At 37.5% G+C, this 17,027-nt stretch overlaps 1 protein-coding gene across 1 annotated transcript in view; it reads right to left on the reverse strand.

The window, feature by feature from the left end:
- Positions 1 to 17,027, reverse strand: part of SNAP91 (synaptosome associated protein 91) — a 152,787-nt gene that overhangs the window by 82,388 nt on the left and 53,372 nt on the right. Inside the window, exons 3-7 of the mRNA XM_087443835.1 lie at positions 12,643 to 12,785; positions 11,903 to 11,978; positions 11,020 to 11,122; positions 9,192 to 9,285; positions 7,432 to 7,543 (exon numbers count right to left, since the gene is read on the reverse strand). Coding sequence (XP_087299961.1) covers positions 7,432 to 7,543; positions 9,192 to 9,285; positions 11,020 to 11,122; positions 11,903 to 11,978; positions 12,643 to 12,785 — 528 coding nt within the window. The remainder of the gene's footprint in view (positions 1 to 7,431; positions 7,544 to 9,191; positions 9,286 to 11,019; positions 11,123 to 11,902; positions 11,979 to 12,642; positions 12,786 to 17,027) is intronic.

A 17,027-nucleotide genomic window follows, 5' to 3' on the forward strand; every position in this document is an offset into this window, starting at 1 on the left:
AAGTATCTCACATGAAACAATTTAAATAATGAATATACTAAAGTAGAATAATACATGAATTGTCACAGCAGGTTAAATTCATGATCCACATATCCCAGTATTCTGTTTTGGAAAACAGCATCAAATTCTTGCTGATGTCAATCTCAAAACTTATGACTGCATTCTACAACATCCTCATTTACTTACTAGCTTACTAGTTCACTATGAAACAATACTCTATATATTATAAAGCAATAATCTATAAACGTCCCTGAATTAAAGAATTCTTTAAATTGTCTATACCTCGTATAAATTGATACTTGCTTTTATTGGTCATAAATTATTTCTTTCAAATATTATAATGTGTCTTTTAGTGAGAAATAGTGGAGTTTTGTGAAAAACACTTGTTTTGCCAAACTCTTCACGACTTTCTAGTCTATAATTGAACCCTCCTTCTCAACCTTTGGCTTTCTAGACAGAAAAACAGAATGCTATTCTCTCTGCACTCCCAAGACTAGAATCCACAGTCATTAAGGTTCTAAGGTAGTCTAGTGGTTAAGATTCGGCACTCTCCCTGTCACCACCTGCTTTTGTTTCCCGGTCAGGGAACCACACCACCTGTCTGTCAGTTGTCATACTGTGGTGGTTGCATGTTGCCATGATGCTGAAAGCTATGCCACAAGTATTTCAAATACCAGCAGGGTCACCCATGGTGGAGACAGGTTTCAGCAGAGCTTCCAGACTAAGACAGACCAGGAAGAAGGATCTGGCCACCCACTTCTGAAAAAACTGGCCATGAAAACCCTACAAATAGCAGCGGAGCATTGTCTGATACAGTGCCAGAAGGTGAGAGGACGGTGCAAAAAGACCAGGTGGGTTCCGCTCTGCTGTGCACAGGGACGGTAGGAGTTGGAATCGACTTGATGCCACTAACAACAAAGGTACTATAGGTCCATTATGACTGCAGTATGAGGGTGTATTTACTCCATACACGGTTTGAAGAAAACCAGCACTTATGGGTGTTTTTGCCAGCCAGTCATTCACCAATTCATTCAGTCAATAATTATCGACATTGCAGATGGAGACACAGTACGTTAATGTCTACAACAGCTCCCAGGCAACTCTGGATCATAGGAGATGGCTCAGTATCTTCATTATTTTATATTTGCACATGGTTAAATACATGCTATTTTTATATTCTCTCACACTTGAAAGTTCTTGATTTCATTCAGCATGTAATTTTACTACCTCAAAAGTATTTTTAATTTTCTCAAGAAAGGTTTAATAATATATAATTACACAAAGAACTAATCATCAAGGGTAGCTACTCATTACCTCTGTTGACAGACTTTTGGTAATTTTACTTTTAACACAGACCTCCCCTGTAGGGTATTCAAGGGAAGTAAAAAGATCAAGAAAACAAACATACTGTTTTCTTCTTGTTAAGATTTGAGAGGAAAATGAGTCTAAAAAAATGACCAACTCTAAGGATCCTTTCTTTATCCACTCTATCCTATTTTCTAAAGCTGTAGATAGAATCATGGTGCTGTAAGAAAACAAATTAGTGTAAACTTTTGAAAATAAGGACTGATTCTGGTAAAACATACTTTTATTTCTTTCCTCTTAAATAATCTTCACATAAACAATTTCTTCCAAATGTCTAAGTTACTTTTCTTTACTATAAGTTTATTTCTTTGCATCGGATCTTCAGCAATAACACAAAAAGAGAAATAAAACTGAATAATCTCAATTTCCTTTTAGAACCAAAGCATCAAAATTTTAATCAATTTTTCTGTCTCCTCTGGATGCTTTTTAAATTGTTTGTATCTTTCGTGGTAATTTAGGATTCAGCAACAAAAGAGATTCAATCATTACGGCTTTAGGTTGTAATCTCATAATTGTTTCTACAACAGTGGTAATGACACAGAAAGGCAACATGCACGGATACAAGCAAAGCTGTGAGGTTCCCTTGTTCCCTCAGAAACCAGGGCAGGGCCCAGAGAAATGAATACTTTTAACAGAGGGGATGAGTCACCCAGAAATCAGCCTCTTTCTTTCATGCCAAAGATAACATATGTTGATTTTCAGTTTTTTAAATGATAAAATTTGATATTTGTAACACAAATCTTTACAAAGAGCTGGTAAATTCCCTTGTCATATTAGTTTTAACTTTCACAGAATAACGATCCTAGCAAAAGAACCAGATGAAAAGGTATCCCATCCCCACGAAACACACTGAGACTTTGCACGTGGACTCTGACTAATGACCATTAGTCAGGAAGGGAAGCATCTTCTTACCCACACACCAGAGTTTCACTACAGTGATAAAATATTTGCGAAGATTTGCAGCACCAATATTGATTCCAACATTAGATATAGCCATTTGGTCATGAAGTCTTTGATTAAAACTAACCCAGAACATGTTGATACAGTTAATTCCCAGCACTACTTAGTAAACAAACAAAAGACATACCTGTCTCAAAACACTTAGGAGACTAAGTGTACCTGTCTTCTACAGTGTTACTTTTACAAGAGCAATTTGACAACAACACTGAATGAAGGCCACTCAACACTGGAATGTTCTGAGGCAAGAATGGACACTTCCACCATTTTTGAAAAGTCAGGTCTTTAATATGAAAAGGTACAACTCTCCTTCTTTTCTGCTCCTAATCTTAGCCAATAGACTATCTTTTTTCAAATTAAGTGAAATAAAAATACGTATTGAATAATTAATACTTTAATATAAAGAGAAAATGTATTACTACAGTCTACCTGTGAAGCCAACATAAAGAGAAAGTAGATCAGCATTTAAATAGCTGCTCAAGACAACAATAATGGAGAATTCATTGGCTTAACCTGTTTAATTGCTAAATGAATTGTAAAGACAATAAATCCAATGTTCTTGAAGCAGAGAATGAAACAAGGGAACTGGTGAGAGAGTATGAGAATGAATCAACAGAACTTCATTTCTGACTGGGTATGGATTTGAGTAAGATGAGCAACTCCAAGATAACTGAGGTTTCAGATTTAGTAGACTAATTATATATAAACAGAAATAAAGAGATTAGGAAGGGTAAATTCAGGAGTTCAGTTTTAGAGATTGTTGAGTTTTAGGTAAGAACACATATCTAAATTTAAGTGTCTACAAATAAGAAGACATGTAAAACTGAAGCTCAGAAGAAAGGTAAGGACTGAAATAATAGATTTGGGACTCATAATAATGGAGATGATAAGTTTTCCAATGAAGAATGTACAGAAAAAGCAGAATAGTAGATGGTTAGAAAAGAACTTTAGCAAAAGCTCACATTTATAAGTGGTAAGGAAAAGTAAGATCAGCCAGCAAAAGAAAATGGAAAGATCTATTTTATTTGACTTACTGATAAACTCTCCCACTTGAAATAAAGGCAATACAGTTTTCAACTGCACATTATGGGCAGAAATCTTTCCCCACTAAAGGCAAAACCTCCAAGAGCTCTGTATTTGATGTTGGTGATTGCCTCACCCAACCTCCATTCTCTCTCTTTCTAGACTCATGAGAAGCCAGCATTCTGGATGCAAACTTAGTTCTGTAAATTAGACAGACTTGTAGGAGATCTGGAAGGTGAAACTGAGGCAGAGGCAGTCATCCTGTCCCTTTTCAGCTGTTTCTTATAAGTGATAAGATTCTAGAAGTGTGAGATTATCTTTCAGCAGCATACCACTGTCCACCCTCCAGCCTCCTGGGTTTTAAGGAGTAATGGTTACAGTCACAGTCACTAGATCTGACTCTCAACTCCCTGGATTATAGCGTCAACTGTCCTTTCTCCAGCTTCCCAGGGTTGCAAGGCAGCCGAGTAGTGGCTGCAGCTTCTTATTCTTAGCACACTTTAAAGCGGTGGCCTCAGAAGGCACAGCTTCCCTAGTTTGCAAGAACTTATTATTTCAGGAGTCACCTCAGGAGACTGAGTGTAGAACCAGCTCCTGCAGGCTTCCAATAATAACACAAGCACCTAACTCCCTGTATTAAATCCCTTTCTACTTAGAACCTGTAGAGTGGTTTCTGTCTCTTCAATAGACACGGTATTTGGTACCTGAAGTGGCTGTAGAAGTCAGACTCTCAAAAATGTCAAAGATGGGAATCTGAGATTAGATATGTGACCTGATTGGATCTGAAGGCACCATCTGTAAATAAAGGAAAATTGGATCCTCCTAGTCTGTCCCGTATAGGAGCAAAATAATGACTTAAGTCATCACCTACGGTTTTCTGAAATGAACACCAAGAATGAAGCTTATCAGACCAAGTAGCTGCTGGGACAGACCACCTTGACGGGAACAAGGCAGACAGAACTGTGGGGTGGATAGCTGCTCCTGATGCCACTGGACAACTTAAAACGGAAAACGACAACACAAGATTGTAAATTATTGGCTCAAGGCACCCGTCAGACTGTGGTACTCCAAGCTGCCCTAAAAGAATCTTATCGCGTGCAGACAGAGGGCTGTCATCGCTGAAAGTCAGAGAGTCTAATCTTGTGAGCTGCTGAATTATAGCATATGTGGTTAAGTTAAATTTCCAACCTCACCATGGTCTCCTCTGTGAAAGTTAGGATGTTTATTGAGAAAGAAAACTGGAAAGGGGAGTACTTGGGTAGATTCAAACCAAAGTGAGCTATTCTTGCTGGAAGCAGCTTTCCCTTCTCAGTCCGAAGAGGCTGGCCCTGCCTTGCTTGGAGACCCTGTAATCAACCCACCTTTCATGAGGGAATGAAAACTCTCCTCATGCCCTTTCCCTCTACTACTTACCCCCTCCCCACCCCAACTGCCTCAATACCAAGAATGAGATTTAGAATCCAGAAATTCCAGCATGCTCTAGAGAGATGAGGACAAAGTCTGACCCAGGAAGAAGAAATATACATGCTAAAAGAAGTGCAAGATTTTGCAAATTTATGTTGGCAGTAGGGTTGCCAGATAAAATACAAGACACTGAATTAAATTTAAATTGTAAATCAATAATTTTTAGCATAAGTATATCCCATATATTGCATGGGACTTATTAATACTACAAAAAATTATTCATGTGGATATGAATACAAATTTAACTGGGCGTCTTGTATTTTTTCCCCTGAATCTAGCAACTCTCAATGATGAAAATCTAAGGAATTGGAATAGAGTCTAAAGGTTCTGAGCAGGACAGAAGGAATAGTACATTAGATTTTGTGATGTAATTGATAATTTATCAATTTGGGTGAATGTGCTAAAAAGCATGGATTCAAAATGTTAGCCTGAGCATCTGGAAGTGGCTTGAACACAGTGGTTCCCAAACTGAAGTTCCCAGTCCAACAGAAACAGCACCGCTCAGGACCTTATTAGGAATGCAAATTCTCAGGCCCTACCTCAGACTTACTGAATCTGGATTAAGGTTAAGGTCTAGGATTCTGAATTTTAATAAGCCATCCAGATATTCTTGAGGAAGGTCCTTGAAACACAGTCAAAATCACTTTTTCCTAGTCTTCTGCATGGGATCTTTACCAGAGTGACTATGCTCAGGGGAAAGAGACATACCCAGACTCTGCAGGGACACTAACTCCAAGCTGATGCTCCTCTCTGGGGACCCAAAATGTCACTACATGTTCTACTAATCTGAGTGGAGGCTTTATGGGAATTAGGCGAAAATTAGAAAATTAGATCTGGTGGATGCATGAAACTATCTGTGGTTATTTCACCAGTTTCCTAAACACATAGTTGGGATAGAAACAACTTTGAAACTAGTGGAATCCCCATACTGGTTTCCTGATCTCTGCAAAGCTACTGGGGTAGCAATTCCATCACATCCCCAGTTAGCTTGCGTATCTGGTTTGTGCAAAAGATGAATGGATTTGAGAGCTTAACAACAAGTTACTGTAAACTTAATCAGGGGATGACTCCTATTGGCAGACGTCCAGGTGTCCTCCTTACCAGCATAAAATGAGATAGCTTACCAGCACACCTGACAGGTGGCTATCAAACTCGAAAATTCTTTTATTTCTATCCCAATAAACAGAGCCCATCAAAAGTAGTTTGCTTTCATCTGGCAGGGATGCCAGTACACCCTCACTGTCTTATTTCAAGGACATCAACCTGTCTGGCTGTCATAATCCCATGGGCTATCACTTTGATGACATCAGGCCGACTGAACTCAGCAGGCAAGAATTTCAGGTATGCTAGGTGCCTTAATACATCCCATGCATGCCAAAAGGTGGGGACAGAATCGATGAAAGTTCAGAGACTTGATACCTCAGTGAAGTTTCTGAAGGTCCAAAGGTCCCCTCCGTGTGAAAGACAATAACTTTGCATCCCCACAACTAAAATGCAGGCAAAAGTTTGCTGGGCTTTTTTGGTTTTGTCGGTAACATACAATAACGTGAGTGTGTGCTGCTCTAAACAGACTAGCTGGTACGGTGTCAGATACAAGCAGGGTCCAGATCAAGGGAAGGCTCTGCAACTGCTCCAAACTGGAGCCACCTGGGCCTTTGTTCCCGCGGATCTAAAGGTACTCAGAGCATCTGCAGCAGCTCCAAGTGCTGCAGCGTGCCTCTGGCACACTCCAATGGGAAAATACAGTAGAAACCTCTAGTGCTTTGGAGCAGAGCCATATCTTCTTCAGACAGAATCTAATCTCCTTTGGAAAAATTGCTCTTGGCTTGCTTCTAGAGACTGAGATTCTGACCATAGAACACCAACTGATCATAAGACCTCAAGTGTCACCTAAAAACCAAATCATAAACTTGGAGACTCCATCATCAAATGCAAGTGGTATAAGAGATCAGCTCCCAACAGATCCTGAACACCCATGTAGGTTGTATGAACAGATGCCTCATACTCCCAGTGGACCTACTCTTCTGCACTCCCTCCCTCCCCCAGGGCCTCTGGGGAGTTCCCTATGACCAGCTGACGGAGGGAGAAAAGAATCCAAGCTTGGTTTCGAGATGTTTTCTCAAGCTGGCACCAGTTGGAAGTGGTTTGTTGAATCACTGTATCTCCACAAAGGGGTGACCTTGACAGTAGGAAGAAATCTTTCACTATAGGCCAAACTTCAAGCAGTATATCTATCTGATTTTCCACTTTATGTCAAAGAAAAGAAGGTGAGATATACGGAACTACACCAAATTATGAGCATCTCCAGGGATGGCACCAGAGGGAGTTGTCAGCACAGTGGAGCAGTTATTTATTGTTATGAGACTTATATCCAAGGGCCAAAACCTAAAACCTACTCGTTTACTCATTCCAAAATTTTGTAAGCACCAAAATCCCTTCCTGCTTAAAACATCTGAAGTGCTTTCCATTTCCTGTACTTAATCTTCACTGACATAAGAACACATACAGAAAGGTGGTCTGAATGAATCATATATTTAGATTTTTATGTATGAAGTCTGCAGTACCCAAATCTTTGCATTCTGATAGTCTTTATCAAAGACACCTTTCAGTAGTTCTACCTACCAAGTAAGTTAATAACTCCATCATTGTAGCAAGCAAAAAGTTTGATAAGATCTTTGAAAAGAAGCATAAATGCAGCATTTATGACACCATTTGTTAGCTCATTTGGATGCACCTAGAAAAAGATGAAAATTTAATATGTTAACTGTATACCATCAAATGACAATTTTTCTCAAAGCACATTAAAATGTCTCAAATGATTACTAAGAAATTCATTCATATTCTACAAATGTTGTATAACTCTTTTAGTAGCCCTATCAATACCAAAAAATGGATTGCATATTTTTTTGCTTCAATTTAAGTCAATGAAATTAGTCCTATCAATTATAAGACATATATACATTCTATTTGATCAATGATCCATAGGTCAATCAAATCCAACTTCTGAACATCTGGTCTTTTGTTGCTTTTACAATGTTATATTACATTCTTCCACTTCCCCAGTGTAATGGGCTCTGTGGAAGGTTCAGGCTCCAGGGACCTGCAGTGACTCAGTGAGAAAGCATAGCATGGGGAATAGATACCTTAGCCAGCTACCCCTAACATAATTCGTGAGACTCGCAGCATTCACCCATCCACAAAATACTCTAATCACCAATACACAGAAGAAGAATTTCTCCCCATTCCCCAATCCTTGTTCACAACTCCTCAAGCTCTGTCCTGTTCCCTTTATGACTTCTTTTCCCCTTTAATTAGGATAGTACCATTATTAAGGGTAAGGAAAACAAAGAAAAATAAATGAATAAAAAGAAAAAAAAGTTGAGAGAAGCAACCACATAAATACGTAGTGAAGTCCTCCCTGTAAAATATGTCAAAAAAACAGTAAGATGGTTTGTTGCTTTTATTGAAATTTCACAGGAGTTGAGTATTGTGTAGTTAATCATTTTAGATTAAACTATATAATCTTAACAGAGATTTTAAGTTACTAATATTTGAGAAAAATATTTTTTTTAGGCAACCACCAAAATGGAGGAAAGCTAACAATGTAAGTTAAGAATCTTCCTACATGTCAGAATACTTTATTTTCATGAATCAGATATATTTATTTAACTAAATTTTTTATTTTGAAATTACTATAAATGCACATGCAGTTGGAAAAAAATACAGAGAGATCCCATGTACCATTTACCCAATTTCTCCCAGTGGTAACATCTTGCAAAACTAACTGGCAAATCGATAGAATCCACCAATCTCATTCAGATTTCCACAGTTTGACTTGTTGTGTGTGTGTGTATTTAGTTCTATATAATCTTATCGCATGTGTAGGTTAGTATATCTACCACCACAGTCAAGATACAGGTATGGTTTTAAGAGACAAGTCTTGTTGGTATCGCCAGGAAGAAGGACCACGACAAAACAAAAGTAATTCTCTTTGGTGGATGGTGCCATTTAAGCAGTTTATACAAAATGGTTTCTAACAGCAGGCTAAGTTATCTAGCTGCCTGATGGTATATTTTGCAGCTACTTCATCCTGTCAAATCCAACAGCATGCCACTATCCTGCTCCAAACATAGGGCTCCAAGAATGCACCACTGGTATTCTTCCATGACTTAAGTAAACACCTGGTAAACTGCTCGGACAACCTGGGCAATCAAAATCATCTCTACTGTGCTAACAGCCTAAACTAAGTATACATCTCACTCATTGAAATGAGGGAGATCTAAATTTGCTTCCTGAGGAAATTCCCAGCTTCCCCTGTACCCCACCTTCGAATAAAAGACAATACTGATTGTGTTGGAAACATTTTCTGGTGAGACACATACATCGAATTCAAGCAGTGCATCGATCTGTCCCTGCAGTATTGGCATACTCTTCAGGAGCTTTTCGGGAGCCATTGTCCTCATCACACCATCGGCTCTACAATTTAAAAAAAACAACAGAGATAAAACTTCCTCGTATGTCGAAAATTCAAGACCACATGCATAGTTCTATGCTGTTTTTCCTCCTATTTCCTGGTTAATCTTGTGGGATGATTGTGAGATGTGAAAAGGTTGTCATTGATTTCCCTCTCTATATTCATTCTTCTTATCCATTCTCATTCCTCAGCCATACAGACAATGCTTTCAATCTGCAGTGCCCTCAGGAAGAAAGTAATGTGGGCTGCATAAAAGAGGTCGGTTGATTTCTGAATGGATTTTTCTAAATCTATAAAAGAGATAATAGTATTAAAAATATAGGTTTCCTAAACCTCAGTTTCTTTGTTTGTTTGTTTTTGAGAAAGAGAGAGAAAACATGTCTTGGAAGTCTACAAAACGTATAGGGCTGGGAGTACAGAGTTTATACTATCAACCATCAAGTAAAGAAAAATGCATGCTGATATGAGCAGTTTGACCAAAAGGAGACGAGTTTACCTAGCTGCAGAGGATGCAACTGGAGGTTTGTGCTAAAGGGTGCAACGGGAGGGAACCGAACCCTGTACCCACCCCCGGCCCTCTTAGGGAGCCCCTGCATCCAGCGATGGTCAGGAGCGGCAAAACAGAAACAGCTGAGGGAAATAGCCAGGTGATGTGAACAGGCTGACAACGGCAACTTGCAGGGTCTCGCCTACTTCAACGGTAGGGAAAGCACCCCAAAGTGTCTTTACGTGCCCATACAGGGGTGCTGAAATTTCTAAGGTGGCTGTGGACCTACTGTGGAGAGACCACAACGCAGCTGGGAACAGCAGCAATGGCTGCCCAGGGCCACGTAAGAAGTCAGAGGAAGGTGTATGAACTAGAATCATCTCTAGTGAGAAGGGGAGGAAGTAAAAACCTTAATTTTACAAAATGTTCATCCACCAGAAACAAATTTATTTTGAATAGGCAAGCTTATATTTTTCACCAGCATGATAAAAAAGTAGTTCAAAGCTAAGGTTAGGTCAGGTATTAGAAAAATAGAGTTATATCTTTAATCTCTCTTGAGATTAAAATATTAAACCTTCTACAATATGTTGCCATTATTTCAAGTTAGGAACAGATACAAGATTTGCACAAATTTATGGCTGAACACTTCTGATTAAATTCAAACATTTTTTAGAGGATAAAAAATGGTAATGATGAATTTAAATGCAAGTGTTTCTGTTTCAGTGAGGTTTTCTTAATGGTTAGTATTAATAATTAGTTCAATTGTGTGTGTGTGTGTGTGTGTGTGTGTGTGTGTGTGTAATACTAGGACGGTACTACCTCTCAAAAACAGATCTCCACCATATACACAGTTCAGTTTCACCTCAATCAAAACACATTGAAATAACTATTGTCAACTACAGCCACTGTCCTTTTAAATGAACATTGTTTAAATTCTCCCCATTTAAAATTATTTAAAGGTATATTATATATGTATTTAAGAATTTTGAATTGATTTTAACAAATAAAATGTTATATCATGTCAACTCTAAGCAGAAAATCAGAGTTTCTCCATGAAAATGTAAATAAAGTTATGCATATTGCAACCTGAAGGCTAACTTCTATACTATTACTGAGATTTTTTTTCCAGGTGATTATAAACTGGGCCTTTATGATCAAAATTAATTTGGATTTACACTTAGTTAAAATAAACCAAGTATACCTCAAAGACTTATTCTGTTCAAATAACTATGAGAAAGAAAAAACATACCCTTTCTTCACTCTGGCAAAATCAAATGCCATCTGTCTGTAAGAGAAAGCCTTTTCATTCAAATATCTACTATAGCGCCTTATGAAGGTAGACATATCATAACCTAGGGGAAGGGGCAGAGGAAATAAAACTAATTAATAAAATACCTTCAATTGTGCTTTGCTTAGTACCAGTTTTTTTTTTTAAACTCCTCAAAGGTAAATAATTCTAGAATGAGGTCAACAAGTGTATCAGACAGGCCTCATTTAAAATCCTACTTTAGGCAAAAATACTTTCGGCATGAGACATTCCAAGACTATTCAGTTTAGCTATGCTACCATTCTTGTACAGAAGGTCTTCTCTAGTTTTTCCTTGCATTTTGCTCACTGTTTCAAATAACAGCCTGTTTCAGACTGTTCAGACTAATACATGCAGCTATCTAAGAAGTCTCCACTTGCTTGGTGAGCCTGTCTTATACATAACAGGCAATCAGGAAATATGATGAATGAGCAAATGATTGCAGTTCAAATTCTATTAATTTACAAAGAACATTTATTTAAGACTGGAATTTTTTTTTTTTATTTGGGAAAGTATCTTTCATTTCATTGCCTATTGTTCTTTCAGGAACAAAACAATCGTGGGTCTAGCACACTCACTATTACTTTTTAAGGTAAACACTGAAAAAGACAAAAATGAAATTACTATATAATTCATATGCTGAGTTGTTTAACAATTAAATAGTTTAAAGCTACTATCAAGTAACTATACAGTTACCTTTACATTTTTTCTTAAATTCTCAATGGAGCTATTATAATAATTTTGGATTAATAACCTCACCTCAAAAATGAAAAAATTCTGCATCAAAAGTATTAGCAAGAAAATCATAAAACATAAATATTCTCACCATGGGATCCACTTTTATCCAAAAAATTGCTGAGATTGAATAATGTATTTCTAGAGGCCAAATACTGAATAAATCTCTGAAAAACAAAAATTAGAATTAACAGCAATATTCTCAAATCATACCTTTAAACAATTTCTGATACTAAAGAGAATTTTTTTTTTTACAAATTCTCATTGTGATCTCTTTTACCGAATTATAAAGTTTCCTAGTCTGCTGACTTTCTCTGAGAGGGGAAAAAGATTGACTAATACTCACTGACTCAGAATTAAATTGCAAGATCTTGCATTTCTGTATATAACAGAAACACTGAAATTTAAGAGGATTCAGTAGGCATCCCATATGAAATAGGTAATTTTTATTTTATCAATATTTTCAAATTTTAACCTTTTTATGAAAGCAATTTTCACTTAAAGGCACAAAGGCATATTTTCTATGCGAAAAATAATTTTATTGTTCCTTTCTCTGAACATTTTTGCCCAATAATATGCTTATATGGTATATACATTTTAGGTACCAATAATATTTAATACTTCAATATCTCTAAGAAAATGTCTAACTTAACATTTTTTGAAAAACAGCTAAATAGATTAAAATTGTACTCTAGATGATTATGAACCACAGATTTCCTCTTCTTTTTATCTTAATTAGTGCAAACTCAAAGGGTCTCAAATCATCAACATACTCTTCCATAAAAGCCTCCCTCCCTCAGTAAAAACAGGAAAGTTGTTCACTTGGTCTACCTCATTTCCATGCACCATGAGATGATGTGTTGCGACTAAAGCTTTAAATACAACCACCCAGCTGCTGTTTGTCGCCCGCTCAAAGAGCGTGTCAGCCATCTGAGGAATATTCACATTGGTCTCATTGGTAGCCTGGATCAAATCTGTGAAAATAGAAGACAGCGATCAATGACATTATTCATTACACACAAAAATTCATTTCAAATTTTAAACACTTAAACCCATTTACTAAAATATAGGTCCAAAATTGCTTTGACAAGTGCTAATAAAATTTTAAAAAATTAATATTTTCACATATGGACACATAAATATGTTAGTTACCCACTGTATTTATTTTTCTTGAGCTTATTTTTTCTATTGAATTCTCTTCTGTATCCTCTTCTGAATTTTTTCTGTTTCTTGGTCTCAAGGTCATTTTTTAAAATTACAAACTCCAGGAAAACTAGACCTCATGTTAATCTTCTCTGTTGCCACACCTAGAACAATGTCTCAAACATGTGGATGCCTACTCTATACACCATTTCAAGGCAATAACATAAATGTAGTTTTTTCAAACACTATAGTTAAAAGCATACTTCACTTGGATTTTAATTTTGATGGGTGCTAATAAATACACTTGTCATATAAGTGGCAGAATAAGAGTAAATAGTAAAAGAGGAAAGAATTCCACTGTGCCCTTCTAGGTGTTCACAGAACATCATGCATGCATTAAAGTACTATGATTTGATCTGAGTTTGTAAGAGAGTAAATCTTAATAATACATTCACTGTCCACATCTACATATTAGCAGTATGATTCTAGGTGAACCTCAGGAAAAAAATTTTATATAATGGCCAGGAGGGGCTGCCCAGAATTCAGAAAAAGTGGTGAGTGCCATCAAAAAGTTAGTTGAGGCAGGCTGGCCTAGTGGCATAGCAGTTAAGTTTGTGCGTTTCAATTCGGTGGCCTGGGGTTCGCTGGTTCAGATCCTGGGCTCAGACCCACTCACTGCTCATCAAGCCAGGTTGAGGCGGCATCCCATATAGAAGACCTACAACTCTACAACTATGATACACAACTTTGGGGCTTTGGGGAGAAAAAAGAAGAAAGGGCAAGATTGGCACCAGATGTTAGTGCAGGGCCAATCTTCCTCAAAAAAAAAAAAAAAGAAAGAAACTCAACTATATAAAAAAAAAAATTAGCTGAGGCAACTAAAGATCACATGCTAAGGAACAGAAGCTAAGAGATGTACTCCAACAGCGCAGGATGACCGTAGGACTTCTCTCACAGGCCACACTCGCCTGCAGAGAACTGCAGGTGACTCCCAGTTCCTAGGAAATTCCATGCAACAAGCACAGAGACAAACCCATCCTTTTCTTTGCTTAAAATCCACACTCAGTAATCATTAAACTATACATTTGTTTTATACATTTCTTTATTTTACAACAAATAGGTTTTAAAAAGTTAATACTCCATCACTGAAATAGCTCTTAACTCTAGGGCCAATGGGTATCAATAATTGTTCTGAATTATAAATGGACCAAATCAGGCTTATTTCTTTATATTTATTTCAAACTCCAGTCATCATTCCTACCCCCTTAACACTCCTCCCTCAATATCTTCCTTTATTCGAATTCTACTCATCCTTCAGGAAATCTTTCCTGGTCCCTTTTAAATGCAGTCCCCTGGGACCTCCCTCTACTTTAAGACCTGAGGCACTTTGTTCCTCCTGGGTGTTCAGATTAGATGTGTATCTGTCATAAGTTCCCACCATACCAAAGCCCCCTGAGGACGGAAACAGTCATACCAACGTCTGTTTCCTATGTGGGGCTTCGCAGAACACTGTGCACAATAAACATTTGTTGAGAAAAATGTACAAAAACCAAAATACGTTACCCAAAATATAAATAAACAGTTCTTTGAAAAAGAAAAACCACTACATTATAACATTGTTTTCTGAGACTGTATTATGGGACTTTCTACTTGAAATTCTGTGCCAGCCATAAATTCTTCTATTCGTTTATTTATTGAACTGGTGATATGGAAATGTATTGCTGGTCAGAGAGATGAATACAGGTTCAGATAATAGAGAAATCCCTACAAGAGATGAGTAAAGAGAGACAGCATGATAGAGCAGAAAGAGTCCAGGTCCAGAACCCAGCCCAGCCCCTGTCTAGATGTGTAACTCCAGGCAAATTACTTCATGAGTCTTCAATGCAGGCCTTCATCTTTAAAGTGGTGGTAATAATTATTACCTTTAAGGGCTATTATAAGGATTGCAAATGGTATGAACAAAGTAGGCACCCAAAATAAATGTTTGTAAATACTCTTATACATACACTGCATTATGAGAATACAGAGGGGTATTAGGAAAGACTCCATGGTGAGGAAAGAGTGGAGTGGGACCCTAAAGTCAGCTACGACATGGGAGAAGAGTGAGAAGGACATTTTTAGCAAATGTACAAAGTGTGGAGCCATGAGAGGTGATGTGTCCTTGGAGAACCGTGGTGGTTGGGGGCTAGGTATGTGTGGGCAGGTGGTGGGGAGGAACTTAACCAAAGAGCTAGGGAATGGCCAGTGAGGGATCTCACACATGACATTAAAGAGTTTGGACTTCACCCTAGGGACCAAGGGGAATCCCGGGAAGTCTTTTAGCAGAAAAGTACCAATAAGATGTTGCTTTCACAGTCAACCACATTATTCAGTGAGTACTAAATCTATCTGTAAGGTAAGAAGAGGCATAGGATAAGGAATAATCCCCTTTGCCTGGAAAGATATGCTAGAAGACAGGACAAGAGTAAGTTAGAAAGCCCAATTGAGTGTCAGAGACGAGGTGAAGTAACGAAAAGGCAGTAGAAATAGAGGGAGATAATGAATGGAGATATCTAGGAGGTACAACTGACAGGCTTTGCAGGTGAGAAAATGGATATTAGAGGTGAAGGGAAAAGGAATCTTGAACAATTCCAGATTTCTGGTTTGGGGTCCAATAAATGCTTTTTACCAAAATAGGAAGAAAGCTGGTTTCAAAGGAGATGTCAACTATTTTGGACACTATATATTTAAAGTAGCTGTTGGAATCAATCAACGTGATACACTACATTAATAAAATGAAGAATAAAAATCACGATTATCTCAATAGATGCAGAGAAAGAATTTGACAAGACACAGCATCCATTTATGATAAAAACTCTGAATAAAATGGGTATAGAAGGAAAGTACCTCAGCATAATAGAGGCCATATATGACAAACCCCAGCTAATATCATCCTCAATGGTGAAAAACTGAAAGCTATCTCCCTAAGAACAGGAACCAGACAAGGATGCCCACTTTCACCACTCCCATTTAACATGGTATTGGAAGTCCTAGCCAGAGCAATTAGGTAAGAAAAAGAAATAAAAGGGACCCAAATTGGAAAGAAAGAAGTGAAACTGTCACTATTTGCAGATGACATGATTTTATATATAGAAAACTCTAAAGAATCCACCAAAAAACTTTCAGAAATAATAAATGAATATGGTAAAGTTGCAGGATACAAAATCAACATACAAAAATCAGTTGCATTTCTATACAGTAACAACGAAGCAGCAGAAAGAGAAATTAAGAATACCATCCCATTTACAATTGCAAAAAAAGAATAAAATACCTAGGAATAAACTTAACCAAACAGGTGAAAGATCTGTACACTGAAAACTATAAAATGTTGCTGAAAGAAATTGAAGATGACACAAAGAAATGGAAAGATATTCCGTGCTCTTGGATTGGAAGAATTAACATAGTTAAGATGTCCATACTTCCTAAAGCCATCTACAGATTCAATGTAATCCCTATCTAAGTTCCAACATTTTTCACAGAAATAGAACAAAGAATCCTAAAATTTATATGGAACAACAAAAGACCCTGAAGAGCCAAAGGAATCCTGAGAAGAAAGAACAAAGCTGGAGGTATCACACTCCCTGATTGCAAAATATCCTACAAAGCTATAAAGTAGCTATTGGAACTCTAAGGTGAGATGTCTGATAGGGGATCAGAAACGTGTTCTAAAGCTCAGGAGAAACATTTGGCCGAAATACAAATTTGGGAGTCATCAGCCATGAAATGGGAGCTGAAATCACGCAAGTAGAAGAGGTAACCCAAAGATCAAACAAAGAACGATGAAAATTATATGTTATAAATAACAAAAGACATAAAAATCAAAGCTAAGAATGACCAACATTTAAGAGATGAATGGAAGAAAACTGAGTGAAAGAACAGTCAGAATGGTAAAGAGAAGCCCAGGAAACAAAATTGTGAGACTAATCAGGAAGAGAGCGTCAAAATTTTCAAGAAGCAATTAGGGCTCACTGGCGTCAAATACTACAGAAAGTTGTAGCAAGCTGACCCCCGAGAATAGAACGTACACTAGGAGA

This window comes from Ceratotherium simum, chromosome 19 (assembly GCF_057802395.1).
Source record: "Ceratotherium simum simum isolate JZ-2026a chromosome 19, ASM5780239v1, whole genome shotgun sequence".
NCBI classification, from domain to species: Eukaryota; Metazoa; Chordata; class Mammalia; order Perissodactyla; family Rhinocerotidae; genus Ceratotherium; species Ceratotherium simum.